This window comes from Micropterus salmoides, unplaced genomic scaffold, assembly GCF_014851395.1.
Source record: "Micropterus salmoides isolate LMB-PRFRI ecotype aquatic unplaced genomic scaffold, ASM1485139v1 Ms_hic_scaffold_5, whole genome shotgun sequence".
NCBI lineage: Eukaryota > Metazoa > Chordata > Actinopteri > Centrarchiformes > Centrarchidae > Micropterus > Micropterus salmoides.
Window position 1 is genome coordinate 39,846,403 of NW_024044237.1, and position 15,515 is coordinate 39,861,917.

Consider the following 15,515-nt stretch of genomic DNA (forward strand, 5'->3'; position numbering starts at 1 on the left):
GGAAGAGGACAGAGATGACAGAGAAAAGACGTAAGGCAGGAGGAGAAAGAGAGATGGAGGACGACAGAGGTGAGACGATCTAAAAGGAGGAAGAAAGCTTTGAAAACGGCAGACAGGAAGTAAACATGACTTCCTGAAGAGAAACGTGTCTCCAGCCACCCGACTGCAGATGATACGCCGATTTATCACCAACACAAAGACTTTCACTCCCGTTTGTCCGCCTGCACAACATCACAAAGACTCCTCACCAGATTTCTGATGAATTTCACAAACTGCTCAGCAGCCGGAGCAGGAGCCACGTGGCCATGTGCAAAACTCTGGTTACAAACTAGATTTTGGCTGCAGAAGCTAATTTTTTTGAGCCTGAATTCATCGTCTATCTCTCCCGTTTCCACCTGCACAGGCTTTCTGCCATTTTCTCACAACTGTTTTGCAAATTTCATCAAATCTTTTGCACATTCGATATGTCCAAATATTTAATAGTCAGTACTACTTATGTGCAGAATTTTCCAGCATAAGAGCATGCACTGCTGCTGCTTCAGAGTAAAGGCCTTGAAAGAAAAGAGCCATTATACAACTAAATAACCATATTTCCTTCTCTAAACTGAGTGCATGTGACACTGGACGCTTCAGAGTCAGCATGTACCTCAGGAAAAGTGAAGAGTGTATTGACACCGCTGATGTTATCGGCTCGTCACATATTTATCCGTATACAGAAAGTTTATTTTTACAGTTTCCACCTCTGACGGAGGTGGTTTATACCCTGTAAGTGCAACGTCCTCGGAGAGAGACGGCTAATGTTTAGATCCCGTCTGAATTTTACGCTGAATTACAAACACAATATTTATCAATTCAAATGATAATTTAAGTCAAGAAAGTCGCAGTTTGTCGTAAAACTGGTGAAGTATTAGACTGAAAATACTTAATTACAAAGACCACAAACCCAAAAGCTGCGCATGTGACGTCAAAACTGTTTCTCTCAATGACTGAAGCTAACGTCACTGAAGCTAACGCCTGTAATAACGTAACGCCATCACGCCCTTTGTGTTTTGTACAAGAACGTAAACATACGAGCAACACGGCCGCCTACTTTAAAGGCCTTTTCACACGGGAAGCGACACTCCGCCTGCGTAGTCGTCTGGCCCCGCGGGGCCGCTCTGCGCTTCTCATGTGAACAGACAACGAGACAAGCGCTCGGCGAGTAAACGGAAGGCGGTCAATAGATAGTAACCACGGCAACGGCTTTTGTGCGCCACTGTATTCCTTCATAGCCTAGCTTAAAATAAAACTATAAATACAATATAGATATCATTCATATAGCTGATAAACTTAGCCATGCAAACGCCCTCCGGTTAATGTCCTGGTAACTGTTCAGTGAACACTTTTATATTTCGGGGAAGTCACAGACGGCGAGGATCAGTGTCTCATCCATCTTGTTTTGTGCTGCGTGTTGCGTAGGCACAAAAAGTTCAAGTCAATTCAACTTTGGCAGGAGCGGGCGTTTGCGTGAGATGAACACGCCCGCTTGTCGCTACACCTGTCGCAATGCCGGCGCCTCCCTTCCTGCTCGCCTCTCATGGAAAATGAATTAAGAGGCGCGTAAATCGCTTCCCGCGTGAAAAGGCCTTAATACTTCCCCCCTCGTTCCGGAAGAAGGACGTGACGGCCATGTTGGTGACGTTGTTCATTGAGCGGTTTCACACAAAACTAAATATAACTTTACTGTTTTACGACAAACTGCGACTTTCTTTGACAAACGTGTGTGTAGATTTTTTTTCCCGAAATGGATCGGACTTCCTATTCTTTCTGTTTCCTGTCTGTTTCTTGCCTTCAAACTGAACTAAAAATGCTAAAAAAATAATGTAAAAAGCAATTCCATATACATATCTTCCACAGATATAACCTGGTACATGTCTCAGCCACCAGTCTCTGCTATTTGTTATTTCCCTGCTTTGCTATTATTTTCTTTTAGAACACAACAGGAAAGTAAATTAATTTATTCTCTACTAACTACTAATAAATGAACCTCTAATTATAGTATGCTGTCAACCTTCATACACAGTTTCTACTTTCTGTTAGGGTTGGGTATCGAGAACCGGCTCCAAGTTGGAACAGGTACCAAATTTCCAAGAACCGTGGACTCGTTAAGACCCGTGCGTTTGGATTCTGCTCCTCGGTTCCTAACTTCCTGCATATCTCAGCTCCTGACTGAACTGCAGTGAGCATTTTACATCAAAGTGTCTCTAATCTGCCAGGAGCTGCTACGCCGACCTAACATCACCTTGTTTGTTACGTCAACAAAGCGTGAAGAAGAGGGTCCTTCTGGTTCCGGTCCTGGATCGTGGCGGACCGCAGCAAACGCTCCAAAGTTTGGCTTTAGCTTCACTAACAAACTGCAGCAGCTGCAGTCAGGAGGTTTGGTGCGAGGGAGGAAGCGGCTCTAACGTGACGAAGCGTTTCCTTCAACACGGCGTGAATCTGAAGGAACGCTTCACCGTGTTCAACGTGTCGCGCTCTCCCAGATCCAGCTGACGCCAACAGCAGCGACGCCTCAGGTACAAAACACAGGTGAGCCGACGTTCAACTTTTATACTGCAGGGAAACCAACGATGGCTCCAGATGAGACGAGTCCCAGAGACGCCGCTCTAGGACAGAGACTCCTTTCACTTTAGAGACATGCAGGGGAGGAGGAGCGAGGAGGAAGGAGCTCTGTGGTTAAGGGGTTGGAATCAGAAGAACTGGATTCCATTAGTAGAAACGGATTATATAAAATAGAAACGATACACAGCTCTACTTTTTCTACTGACTGACTGACTCTTTATCTTCGCTACTTTCTCCAGATGATGCAAACACAGCTCAGATATAAACTGTACTGATCTGGACAGTGCAGGACTTGTAATCAGTCTTTGCATCGTCTTATTTTACAGCAGTAAATGTTGGATGTTTCCACAGAGATTAATCCAGTCTGAACTCTGCATCCATTTCTCTCCGACCCTGTCATGCTCCACGTATTTATTTCCATTTATTTATTTCTCTATTCATTTTTCTTTATAGTCAAAACGCCTTGGCAGCGCCGCTCATCTGACATCCAGACCAATAAAGCAAACTGGAGTGAAATGAGCTACGAGGGAAGAGATTTAACTAAAGATGAAGAGGGATGGAGGGAAGAGGCAGGAGAACGAGGGAGGACAGAGTCAGAGAGGGAGGGAGGGGAGTAATGTGAAGGAGGAGAAAATCTTAATTATCAAATGAGTCTGGATTGAATTAATTAATACTTAGAGAGACGTAACACCGGTCTCTCTTCAAAGATGGTCTCTAGATATGAACGTCCATTTTATTTAATAAACCCAAATGTGCCTCTAAGGGGTTTGAGTACAGAACACCAAGACATGCTGTTCAAAGCCCTGAAGAGAGGAAGCTAGTAAGTGGACCTTTATTTACTGATAATATTGATTCAAAGGTCAAGAATGAAATTCCCTGCTGCACGCTGTAAATATTCAGATTTAACACCAGGGCTGAACAATTAATCAAAATCACATCACGGCCTACTTCAATTGTCAAATCGCAGGAGGTGCAATATTTGTTAAAGGATATGTGCGTGTGTCAAAATACCATTTTAAATTAAATAAATATTGTCGTGCTGCAGACGTCCTGGCGTACACAACATATTCTAGAGACTTAAAGGGGCATTATGGAGTTTCCAGCGGCCAAAAACGTTGGCAACCAGGCGTGTGCTCGTACGCACTCATGACCGCTTTCATACAGAAATCCCGCAATAAACGCAGGATCACCAGCATGCAGGCTGTGGCTTTTCTCCAGACATGTTCAGGCTCTGTTATTTCAACGTTCTCGGCGAACGGAGTGTACCTGAGTATCAGTAAAACCACGATAAATCTAAATTGAAAGTTACGAAGCAAAAAGCAGCAGGTCCGTGCTAACGATAGCTGCCCTGTATCACTATAGGCTAGTAACATAAACAAATCGCTGCACATTTGCTTTGTTAGGTGGTGAGCTAACGTGACTCTCTCCTTGACTTTTTGGTGGGACTGTTTTTACTCGACATCATCTGAATCTTGTTTGGTCCGACAGGCTTCGTCACATAAACCTTTACTGTTGTTTTTATCCTTACGTGGAGTTTATGTTGGAGTCAATGTTTTACGGTGTTAGTGGACTGCATGTCGTTAGCTGCCGTGTTGTCGCTGTAGTCTGAGAGGCTCGGGAGGGCTCACAGGGCTGAATTCGACCCGGAGACCTCACATTGAAAGCAGAATAGTGGCTGATGCAAGCAACGGAGAAAACAGGCGTGTGCTTCATTTCTAAGTGAGTTTTGAGCCCACTGACAATAAAGCAATGATAATTTGATAAGTAATTTCATTTCTTAAAGAAGACATCTTTGTTTGGTACTGATCCCCTCATAAATCACACCATAATGAATACTGATGTAAAAATTATTATTTCTTTTAATATCACAATTGTAATATCAGTCATCAAGTAAAAGCCTGCGCTCTGAAGAGGCCTTCACCAAACCACTGCCACAAAGGTGGCGTGCGCGCCGCATTATGGCTGCGCCACGGTTTTGACCCGTCCTCCGCCCTGAATTTCCCACATGGAGCATTTCAGAATAAGAGCGTTTTGCCTGCCTGATTTTGCTGAATTGTTTAGATTTAGTTGATTTGATAAGTTGTCCTTGATTTTTGTGCTTCTACCGTGGTTAAGAAGGCTACATAGTTAAATTGTTTATTTTTTGGTCTGTTTTAACTGTTTATTGTTGATATACAACCGGAAGTCTGTACAATGCATTTTATTTTGAAAATCGCCCGGCTGCCCGGCTCATCTGCTCTGTGCTGCTTGACGCGTCTTACATCAAAAATAGAACGGCTGCCTATTCTCCGCGTAGCGGTGCTTTTGGGACACGCTGCGGTACTTGTAGTGTGAGCACAAGCATCGACTACAATGGCAGCGATTAGCTACGGCAGCTGTGGCGCAGCCGTAAGGCGGCGCACATGCCGCCTGTGTGAGTCCGGGGTGGAGGGGGAGCAGGGCTCAAGACTGCAACCATTTTTTTTTAAACAGGGCAAGTATTTTTAAAATCTACGTGTTCGGCCTGCTAATTTAACAACAATTAGTTTTGGCCATCAAGAGCACCAGTAAATTTCTGGTGGCCTGAACATAATTGTCAACTTAACTAGCGGCAGCGATAAAATAGCAAACTTTATTTTATACACTGAACAAAATTATAAACGCAACACTTCTGTTTTTGCCCCCATTCATCATGAGCTGAACTCAAAGATCTAAGACTTTCTCTATGTACACAAAAGGCCTGTTTCTCTCAAATATTGTTCACACATCTGTCAAAATCTGTGTTAGAGAGCACTTCTCCTTTGCCGAGTTAATCCATCCACCTCACAGGTGTGGCATATCAAGATGCTGATCAGACAGCATGGGGATTGCACAGGTGTGCCTTAGGCTGGCCACAATAAAAGGCCTCAGGCTGGCCACAATAAAAGGCCACTCCAAAATGTGCAGTTTCACTGTATTGGGGGGGTCCGGAAACCAGTCTGTATCTGGTGTGACCATCATTTGCCTCACGCAGTGCAAGATATCTTCTTGGCATAGAGTTGATCAGGTTGTTGATTGTGGCCTGTGGAGTGTTGGTCCACTCCTTTTTAATGGCTGTGCAAAGTTGCAGTCAGGTCGAGACCCCGATGAGGACGACGAGCATGCAGATGAGGGTTAGTGTGCACGCATGTGGTGGTACGCAGGTGGTATTGTGAATATTGCCTGTTGGGCCCGACCAAGTTTAAATGCGTTCCGTGACTGTATCTGCTGCACTCGATGTGGTCCACAACATGCGGGGAAAACCAAGTTTGCTGAGGCAGATCTGCCTCGACATAAATAAAATCGCCACACTGCGAATTTCCCCTACGCGGGATTAAGAAAGGTTTATCTATTCTATTTGTTAAGCACTGTTTTATTAAAATGTGACTGTGAACTAAAATAAAACTGCACATTGTAGTTTCTGTATATTAAAAAATAATTTTTCAGTATTACTGTTAAAATGGGGAAATTTGTGTTTCAAGTCCATTTAAGATGTGCGCCCTGAAGTTTCAGTTAGAGGCTACAGTGCTCCTTGTCAAAAAGGTTATTACTGTGTGTGGCATTAAGATTCCCTACAAAGGAGAAAAACAGACTACAGCTGCAACTCTCGGTCCATAAATTAGTGTTATTTTGCAGTTTCTGGTTCCAGCCTCTCAAATGTCAGGATTTTAGGCTTTTCTTTGTCATATTTGATAGTAAACCGAATATTTTTGACTGTGGGTTGAATAAAACAAGCTATTTTAATAGATCATCTTAGGCAGTGGGATATTTCTCTATCTTATAAAAACGATTCATTGGTTAACTGAGAAATGAATCGCCAGATGAATCAATGAGACCTGTAACAGACCCGGACCAAAAAGACGCTGAAGGATGTGGACAGAGGGACCCATATACTGTATATGTGTTACCTTTGGCACAGGCAGCGGCGCGCTGAGAGACACCCGGCTGCCGTCCTCCCTCCTCTCTGCTCCGTCCACCTGAACACAAACAGAGCTCAGGTCAGAATCAATGAAGCTGCAAGAAAAAGATCACGCTTAAGGGTCCGTGTCCAACAAAGTTTTTTTTTTTTTACCAGCTGAAATAGTCAGCTGCTGTTCTACAATGTCTAGCTGGGAGCGCTAAGGTGCGCTTTGGAGGCGCTGTGGTTGCTATGATACATAATTTCCATGGAGGTGATGTGCTGCAGGTAGGCTACTAATTTCGCTGAGTAAAAATGTCACCACAAAGCACTGAAACATGAGAGCACAGACTGTCCGTACGCGGGTTCATGAGATTTTGCGGGCGAGGAAACATCGTTTCATTCAAGATCGGATACGCTCGGTGTGGTGTCTGTCCCGCCCCTCCTGCACTGTGATTGGACGGCTGGGTAAAAAGTCACAGTGATGAGCGCAGCGTTTTTCCCCCAAAGTTGAACATTTTTCAACTCTCGGCGAGCGGAAAAGGCGCCTCGTCACGCTGCTGCTGCTGTTTTCACCGTGTTGTAAAAACGCGGCGCTCCCATTGCAATGACTTGAAAAGAAGACGCTTTGGTGGACACGGGCCATAAGTTTGTAATTAGAAACTAGAAGGTGTGAATGCTCCACCAGAGGCTTGCGGATGCCGAGGCGGACCGTGCCAGGCGGGGCAGACTTCAGGACCTCCACCGCCTGGGCCAAGGTGAGCTGGTCCAACAGGGTCTGGTTGACAGAAACCAGCTGGTCTCCAGGAAGTAAACCGCCGTGACGCTCGGCTGAACTGCCAGAAACCACAGACCGGATCACCATCACGCACCGACCGGTATCCAGCGGGTCCTGGAGAGAGAGAGAGAGATAAAGAATCTTTTCATCGTTTGCTCTGAGGGGTTTGTACCTGGAAAACCCTTGAGCAGAAAACTCTCATAAACGAGGTATGAATTACGGGGGGGATCTGACCCCTTTAATTGACGTGGACGCTCCAAAAGAGGCAAAAACAACAGCTGAGGGAGTCTCTTACCTGTAATTATAAATATTACAAAGTATTTCCCATATTTATGCCTCCTGACTCTTGAAATGCGGTTTCAGACAGCTGCCCTGTCATTTCCAGTGCTGGCTTGGCGTTTCATCACCACTATAAAATGTCATATTTTATCTAATAGTTAAGACATGAGCTGTGAAATTGAGGATTCATTATTGTAGAAATATTATTTTGACATCAATATAGAGCTTATCATTTAATTTGAAGTCTTTTATGAGTCTTTTTTCAGGAGTTTTACCTGTCCAGGTCACTGAAAAAGCTTATTTTATTTCTAATGTGTGACTACACATTACATTTATTCACAGTTGACATGAGCAAGAGCAAAGGAAATATTCAACACTTTTTTGGTGCTGGCAGTTTTGCTCTAGAATACTTTTCCACCCCAGACTCCAGGAGCTGTGGTATGGGGCACCCTGAACAGGTGTAAGAAATCTATAGACTGCACACACTACATTAACAAGCAAGGATAGTATAAGACGTTAGTTCACTGAGCTGGACTGGGTTTCCTTTACAACAAGGAAAAAACTGGACACCCCTGACTGTCACTGTACACTTTACACTCTGCTGCAAACTTGCCAACAGCGAGTTGCTCATTTCTTACATTTCGATTTGCTTGAGAACAGAACGTGCTTCGAGCTTTAAGGCCGGATGCAACATGTGGCCTTTTAGTAGATAACGTTTTTAAGACGCGTGACTGATGAAATGCATCGTGATCCGCTGAAATACCAGTGAGGGGAGGCAAATTGCATTATGGGATTTGTATTTTAAAATGTTTTTAGCCTCTGTGTGGACCGCAGGTGATAATGGCTGATAACGGTACAACATGTATGCCGATTACAGCAGTTACTCTGAAACAGATTAGAAGATTCAGTCCCAGATTATGACGCGACTGCTGACCCGCTAGCCAACGGTCCGTGGGTGAGAGACGAGGTGTTCATGGAAGAGGAGGAGGATTTCGGCGAGTTTGCCGGGTGTGACGGAGACAAACTTAAATGCAGAACAAAGCAGGAGTGAAAGAAATGAAAACCTTCTCTGGGCCGTGTGTCACCCTGTGAGCCTTCTTTCTTCAGCTGCAAGCGAGCAGAGACTACTGGCAAAAAATAATATATAAGCTCTCAAATGGTTTTAATGTTATGTTTCTATCTGCTACAGGCGCTGAGAAATAAAGTTTTTCAGAAACCCCCCCTCAGGTTTTAGGAGGTTGTTTTCCAACAGGGCCTCAGGTTTTAAAATGCTTTTCTACAGGGCGCCGCAGGTCGGAACGGACCAATGTAGGTTTTCCCTCATTTTAAAAGATGGAGATGAACAAACCTCGCAGAGCCCTGAAGCTAAACCACAAGCTAAAGACCCGTGAGGTGAAGGGTCCTGCAAGAAACTGGACCAAAGAACTCAAAAGACTCCATCTCTGCCTTCGAGCTGCTCAGAGCGTGACACAGGTGTGATACAGAAAGCTCCCTGTTTCTGGCCCAACACGGGTCAGACAGACAGAGAGGGGGGAGATCATTGGCTCCCAGCAAAGAGAGAGGGAGGCAAAGCAGCAGAGAGACAGGCAGGGGGAGACAGAGACCGGAGAACCGACGGGAAAACCATCTGCACAAACACACAACAACACACAAACATGCAGAGGGGAGGTCGACGCGGGAGGAGGACGCACTTCCTCAACTTCCATCTTTACACAGTGAGCTTCTTTTGTCCACAACCCAAATATGTTCTGTCACAGAGGAGCAACGACACCAGATAATATTCACAATTAAGGAGCTAGAATCTTGACTCAAAGCGATTAATTTAACAGTTGAGAGTTAACTGATTAATCCACTAATAGCTCTACAGTGAGATAGGAGATGGTGCAGAGTTTCATGGCTTTGCAACAAGGGCTGGAAAAAGCAGAGGTGGGAGTGAGAATCCAGTCCCAGGTCGTTCTGATGACCTCCCCCCAGTTTCACATCAGAATCAGTTGAAAGACAGCGCTCACAAAAAGTGGAGTTCAACAAAAACTGTTGCAGTCTTTGTACAACTTAAAAACCTTAATGATGTTTGACTGCGGAGCTAGACTCTCAGCACAGTGGGGGCGGGGCTTCATCACGTGGACCACCTGCTACAAAGTCATTTGGACCGAGTTTACATGACCCCGGACTCGCTCCGAAAGTCCATCTGCGGCTGCCGGAGCCGATCGCAGCCACTCCAGTAAATGTTTGTGCTCTCACCAGAAGCGTCTCGCCGCTCCTCTCTGGAGAGAACAAGCAGCCATTATCAAAATAAAACACCCTGCGCAGGGACGAAAGCGGGTCACAGAGAGCCGTGAAGAAGGGAGTAGAAGCACAAAAGAGACATATTAAAAACAAGTCATTAACGTGGGGCAGGAAAAAGCAGATCACATCACAAACTTGGAAGACTTTACTGATGCCGTATGCCTCTTCCACGGCCGCTCCGACCACAGAACAAACACGCCATAAAAAAAAAAAAAAAACTTTAGGTCAGTGACGGAAGAGGCTTATATCAATCTAGAAAAAAAATCACTCAGTGGTGTTTCAAAAACAAAACGTGACTTCTCTTGATTTAGAAAAATGTAGTCAGAGTCAAGTCTCAAGTTTTTTTTTTTTTTTTTTTAAAATCGGTGTTAGTCAAGTAAGTCTGAAGTCATGTAAAGAGACATTTTCATGCTCCACCAGAGAAACTGGTGGAGCATGAAACAGCAGCTGGAGGTCGATGTGAACGTTCAGATTTAAATCATGACAGATCTTCTAACCAGTTCTCAGTAGTTAAAGAAATATCCAGTCTCAACTTTCAGGCCACGGACCGTCTGAAATCTTCACATGTTGCCGTCACTCTTTACTTTCATCTGTCGGATGCTGTTTGCTCGGACGCTGTGTAAGCAAAGCAGAAAATACCCACAAACTTACCGAGCAGCTGTAGGCACTGGGGTAAATGTTACAGGTAAAGGTATTTTGTCCTCTGCGTTTAACCCTCCCTCAAGGGAGCCGCGAGGCACCAGCTCCAGATCTGTACCAGTGGCACTGACTGGAGAAGCGAACATGTTTTTGATGGCGGAGGAAACCCACGCAGACACAGGAAGAACATGCAAACTCCACACAGAAGGGCCTGGGTCGACCAGGGTTCGAACGTTCGTCTCTGTCCAAGGATGGATTTTGGCGACTGCGAGATGAAGCTGAAAGCTCCAAATGGCGAATAAGTGGACCTTTGAGTTTACATTACTATTCCCACGTCCTTTATAGAGCAACTTGACACACTGATGATCTTTCACCCCGAGAGGAAAAATTTAACAAGAGAGAAACCAGCTCTGCTCCAGGACAAGAAGACCGAGACTAGTTTCTCTCACTTCTTGAAATTTTGTGTTTAAATCATGGGGAAGATGGAGACAAACGTCTGTCAAACGTCTTCCAACATTTTAATATGTTTTGCCAGCAAAAAAAAAAAACACTGCTCAATTTATAGTAAAGTAAAATATTTGTCATTGATATATCCATTTAATTACATTCTTACATCTAGAAATGGCAGATTTGTTCCTGTTCAGCTGACCAGCTCTGCATTTATCAGTAATTAGAAGCACATCAATTGTTCACTTTTTCTATTTCACCTGTTATTAATGAACAATACGAGTTCTTTCCTTGAAACCTCTGAGGAAATTATTAGGAATTATCCATCATAAGTATATGGAGCATCAGTGGTTTCAGCTTTTCTAAAATGTTTTGAACTTTAAAACAAGTTTTAAAATAGAAGTCCAGAGGTAATTAATTACCCCCTAACTTTATCCAGCTCTGACTGGACTCGGCACCAGCACGTCATGTCGGCGCCGTCTGTTTAACCAGAGAAACCAGAAGAAGGACGGCCCGGTACCTGCTACAATCCAAACACCGCAGAGGTTCATATACCAACTACAAAATCCTCTTCTGGTTAGAGCGGATGTATATTTTGTGAATTCCCCCGTGTTGAACCCTGGGCATCGCCCGCGCTGCAGAACGAGCTGCTGTGCCAAGTTTCAGGCTGCCAGAACAAAGCCACGCTGTATTTTTAGACTGAACAACATGGCTACAGGTGGTGAGGAGTCAGAACTCAAGTCCTCCACTCCTACAGGATCCTCCGGAAAAAGAAAGGCCTCTGCTGTCAAAAGTGGAGATATCAGAAACGTAGGAGAAAAAAAACAAAAAACAAAAAAGAAAAGATAAAGAAATTAAAAACGTACTTTGCCAGAAGTAGTGAAATGTTTCCACGGTTGGCTTCTCATGCGCAGATAACAACGGAGGGTTTTTAGTTTTGGGTATGGAGGTTGCAAAGTGTCTACACAAACTTTTTAAGACCTTTATGATTCCAGTTAGAACGAAACTCTGGCTTCAGATTTTTTATTTTAAACTTGAGACCTTTCAGGGTCTCTGAGGTTCGATAAAATGAACAAAAAACCTTCCATACTTTTTTCCACTTTCTGAATACAAACAGTCCTGGTATTATTCCACCGAATTCTCATCTTAATGCTCCAGCATACAATATTATTTGTGTTGTTTCTCTGCTTCATCGAGACACCAGCGCACGCTGCGATAGTAATCAAGTCACTCTCGCGCTGTGTGTCGTGACAACGTAACCGAGTTTTGCAACGGCCTTGCTGTTTGGGACTGTGAGCGGCACTTGATCAGAGCTGCTGAAGTTAACATGTGTGATGAGACATCACAACTGTTTTCAGTTAGTTTTAACTTCTTTTCCTCATACTAACATACAGTCACAACTGTGTGAAGGGGAAACAGCAGAATCAGACACGTCTATTGAAGAGTATTTGATTCTTGTGTAATGTTGGTTTTAAAAGCTCTCTATAAATAAAGATTATTATCATCATCATCATCATCAGTAGTGCAATGATGCAGGCTAATCCCCCCCCACACAGTTCAGGAAATATCCACTTGTCCTCTTGCGACTCAGTTTTGCTGTGATTCACTGTAACTTACACTGCTGTTCAAACTGGTCTTCAGTGAATTTAAAAAGATACGTTACTTTTTGTAAGATCAATAGGTTTGAATGTGGAGTACTTTTTACTTTTGATACTTAAGTACTTTTAAAACCAGGTACATTTTTACTACTTCTTTACTTCAGTTATATATCTCTACTTGTACTTGAGTAGGAAAACTGAGTGGTTTTTACACCACTGACTCGCACTGCAGCCCGAGAAAAATAGCGAGAGCTCAAAAATTAAGACAAACGGACAAGTTTTCACTGATGCAACTTTTCCTGCATCCTTGTAAAATGGTTTTGTCCTGTTGTGTGTCTGTCTGCTTTGTTGTTTAATTGGGTGACTTTCCTACTTTAGCTGACAAACTGGTTTCAGTGCCTTGCTCAGGACGGGGATCAAACCACCAACCCAGGCTTGGGTCAGTGGATGATTTGCTTTATCTGTATATTTTCAAAAATGTATTTAAAAGTCCGATTGTTATTTTGAGGATATATGATACACAGTGGACTGGACATCAGTGCCATAGCCCTCCACTTTGATGGAAGTGGTATCGTTAAAGGTGCCGTAGAATGGGAAACTGTATTTACCTTGTTATAGTTGAATAAAGAGTTCAATACATGAAACTGACAAACCGTGAGCCTCAATCTCCATTGGTCCCTCATTGCTTCTTATTTATAAATCTTGCGCATACAAAAGACACTAGAAAAACGGGCGAACACCAACAAGCGCTAGATGTGACGTAACATCTGGGCTCATTAATGTTTACGCCCCCAAAAGTTACACAGACCAGCCCACGTTCCAGAGAAGCGGTCAATTTAACGGAGCTGGAGGTTGTTCAGTGTGAGCAACCGTTTTTACGGTTTTCCCTCCGACGTCCTCCGGCTGCTCGGCCTCAACTCAGTCATTTATGAGGTTTCCTGATGGACAGATAGCTTTACTTGTTGCTATCGCTACAGTAACTGCTAGCTGCTGCTAACGGTAGCTGCTGTTATCAGCTGGCTCTGAACCAGCAGTCCAAAGCTTCTGTACTAATGTAAACACCAACACACCTCCGAAGCGCCATGCTTCCGGTATTCCAGCAGAATCAGCAATAGGACGGCTAGCTGCATGGCTAACTCAGTAGCTACCAGCAGCAGCCGTTAGCAGTAGTTAGCGGATAAAGTAATGACATACAATAGGGTGACCAGACGTCCCCGTTCTCCGGGAACACTCCCCGGTTTTGGTGGCCGGTCCCCGTATGAAAATGTCCCCGTTTTTAACTTAATCATAGACTGTATGTGGTGTTAACAGACTTGAAATCAGATTTTACGGGGCCAGAAAGACTGGACAGCAGAGCACACAGGTGTTGTGCCGAAAAGTGATCGTTCGCCAAAAATTGATTGCTGTCCGCGAGAGCGCGCAGAATGTTAAAGCTGCATCGCTTTAATGTTACGTCTGCAGCTGCTTTTTATCTGGATCAAACAGACATAACGTGCAAAGAAACATCACTTTATGTCTGTGATACTTTTTGTTGTTACCACGAAGACAAACCTAATGTTTCTTTTAACGGAATAATCACAATTGTGGCGAAATAATTGTTTGCAATTTATAGCGTAACCAGGCCGGACATTTACGTGTGTGTTTGTTGCATGTCTAATGTCCTTCTTTATATTTGGAAAATGGAATGTAGACTATAATTAACAGGACTTACTACTGATTTATATATAAAGACATCTGCATAAAGAATTTCTTTTGCAATTATCTTTATGACTCTTTAATTTGACGTGTACCATCCAATCAATTACTTTATACCTGTTGAAAATACCTTTAAATGGCCAGCCAACCCATGTAATGCAGTATTTCACTTGCCAGAAAGTGATTTCAGCCTCTATTTATTGACTGAAAGCTAGTTTCTGCCTCAAAATGACTTAATATTCAGAAGAGTTATATTTGACAGATTATAAAACTGAAATTGTCCCCCTTTTTTATTTCATATATAACAACATTATATTTTTTGATGACATACTGACCACCAAACCAAAAATGTCCCTGGTTTTCATTTGAGAAATCTGGTCACCTTAACATACAAACGCCGTAAACAGGCCTCGATTCAGCGCTGTGCAGCCCGGCTCCGCCCCTCTGCATTGTCTGCAGACATAGTTGCCTTGGATGGCATTGCCTTGGCCTCCAGCACCACCGTCAGGAATCTGGGAGTTATTTTTGATCAAGACCTTAACTCAAACATAAAGCAAACCACAAGGACTGCCTATTTTCACCATCGCAATATTGTGAAAATTAGAAACCTTCTGCGTCGAGATGATGCAGAGAAACTTGTCCACGCATTTGTTACCTCAAGGCTCGACTCCTGTAACTCTGTGCTTTCAGGCTACTCTAAAACAAATCTCTGAAGTCTCTCCAGTTAATACAAACGCTGCTGCACGCATACTGACAAGAACCAGTAGGAGAGATCATATCACCCCTAGTAACTTTGCACGGGCTCCCGGTACAACTGAGAATTGATTTTAAAATACTCCTTCTTACATGCAAAGTCCTTCACTGCAAAAACTAAAATCTAAGTAAGATTAATTATCTTAATTGAAGGAAAAATATACTTGTCTGACAAGATATTTCTTCTTACCAGGCAGCTTTTATGTTAGAGAATTTCATTTGTTTCAAGTGTTTTTGTCCTTAAGTAGCAAGTGAAATATTCTTGTTCTATTGGCAGATACTTCTGCTTGGTTTAAGTAATATTTCCCCCAGTTTTAATGCTTTTTTGTTTTTGAGAGCTCACTTTTTGCAGTGTTAATGGTCAGGCACCATCCTATATGAAAGAACTCCTTTCACCATACTGCCCCACTAGAACACTGTGCTCCCAAACTGCAGGGCTACTTGCAGTGCCGAGGGTCTCTAGATGTAGAATGGGAGCCAGAGCCTTTCGCCATCACGAACCTGGCAGTGGAATCAGACCCCTGTCTGGGTTCGGGAAGCAACC

At 43.6% G+C, this 15,515-nt stretch overlaps 1 protein-coding gene across 5 annotated transcripts in view; it reads right to left on the reverse strand.

Moving 5' to 3' along the window:
• patj (PATJ crumbs cell polarity complex component) overlaps positions 1-15,515 on the reverse strand; it is a 202,823-nt gene that overhangs the window by 132,512 nt on the left and 54,796 nt on the right. For all 5 annotated transcript variants that reach the window (XM_038698650.1, XM_038698651.1, XM_038698647.1 and 2 more), the window contains exons 19-20: positions 7,182-7,388; positions 6,507-6,575 (exon numbers count right to left, since the gene is read on the reverse strand). In XM_038698650.1, the coding sequence (XP_038554578.1) occupies positions 6,507-6,575; positions 7,182-7,388 (276 nt within the window). The remainder of the gene's footprint in view (positions 1-6,506; positions 6,576-7,181; positions 7,389-15,515) is intronic.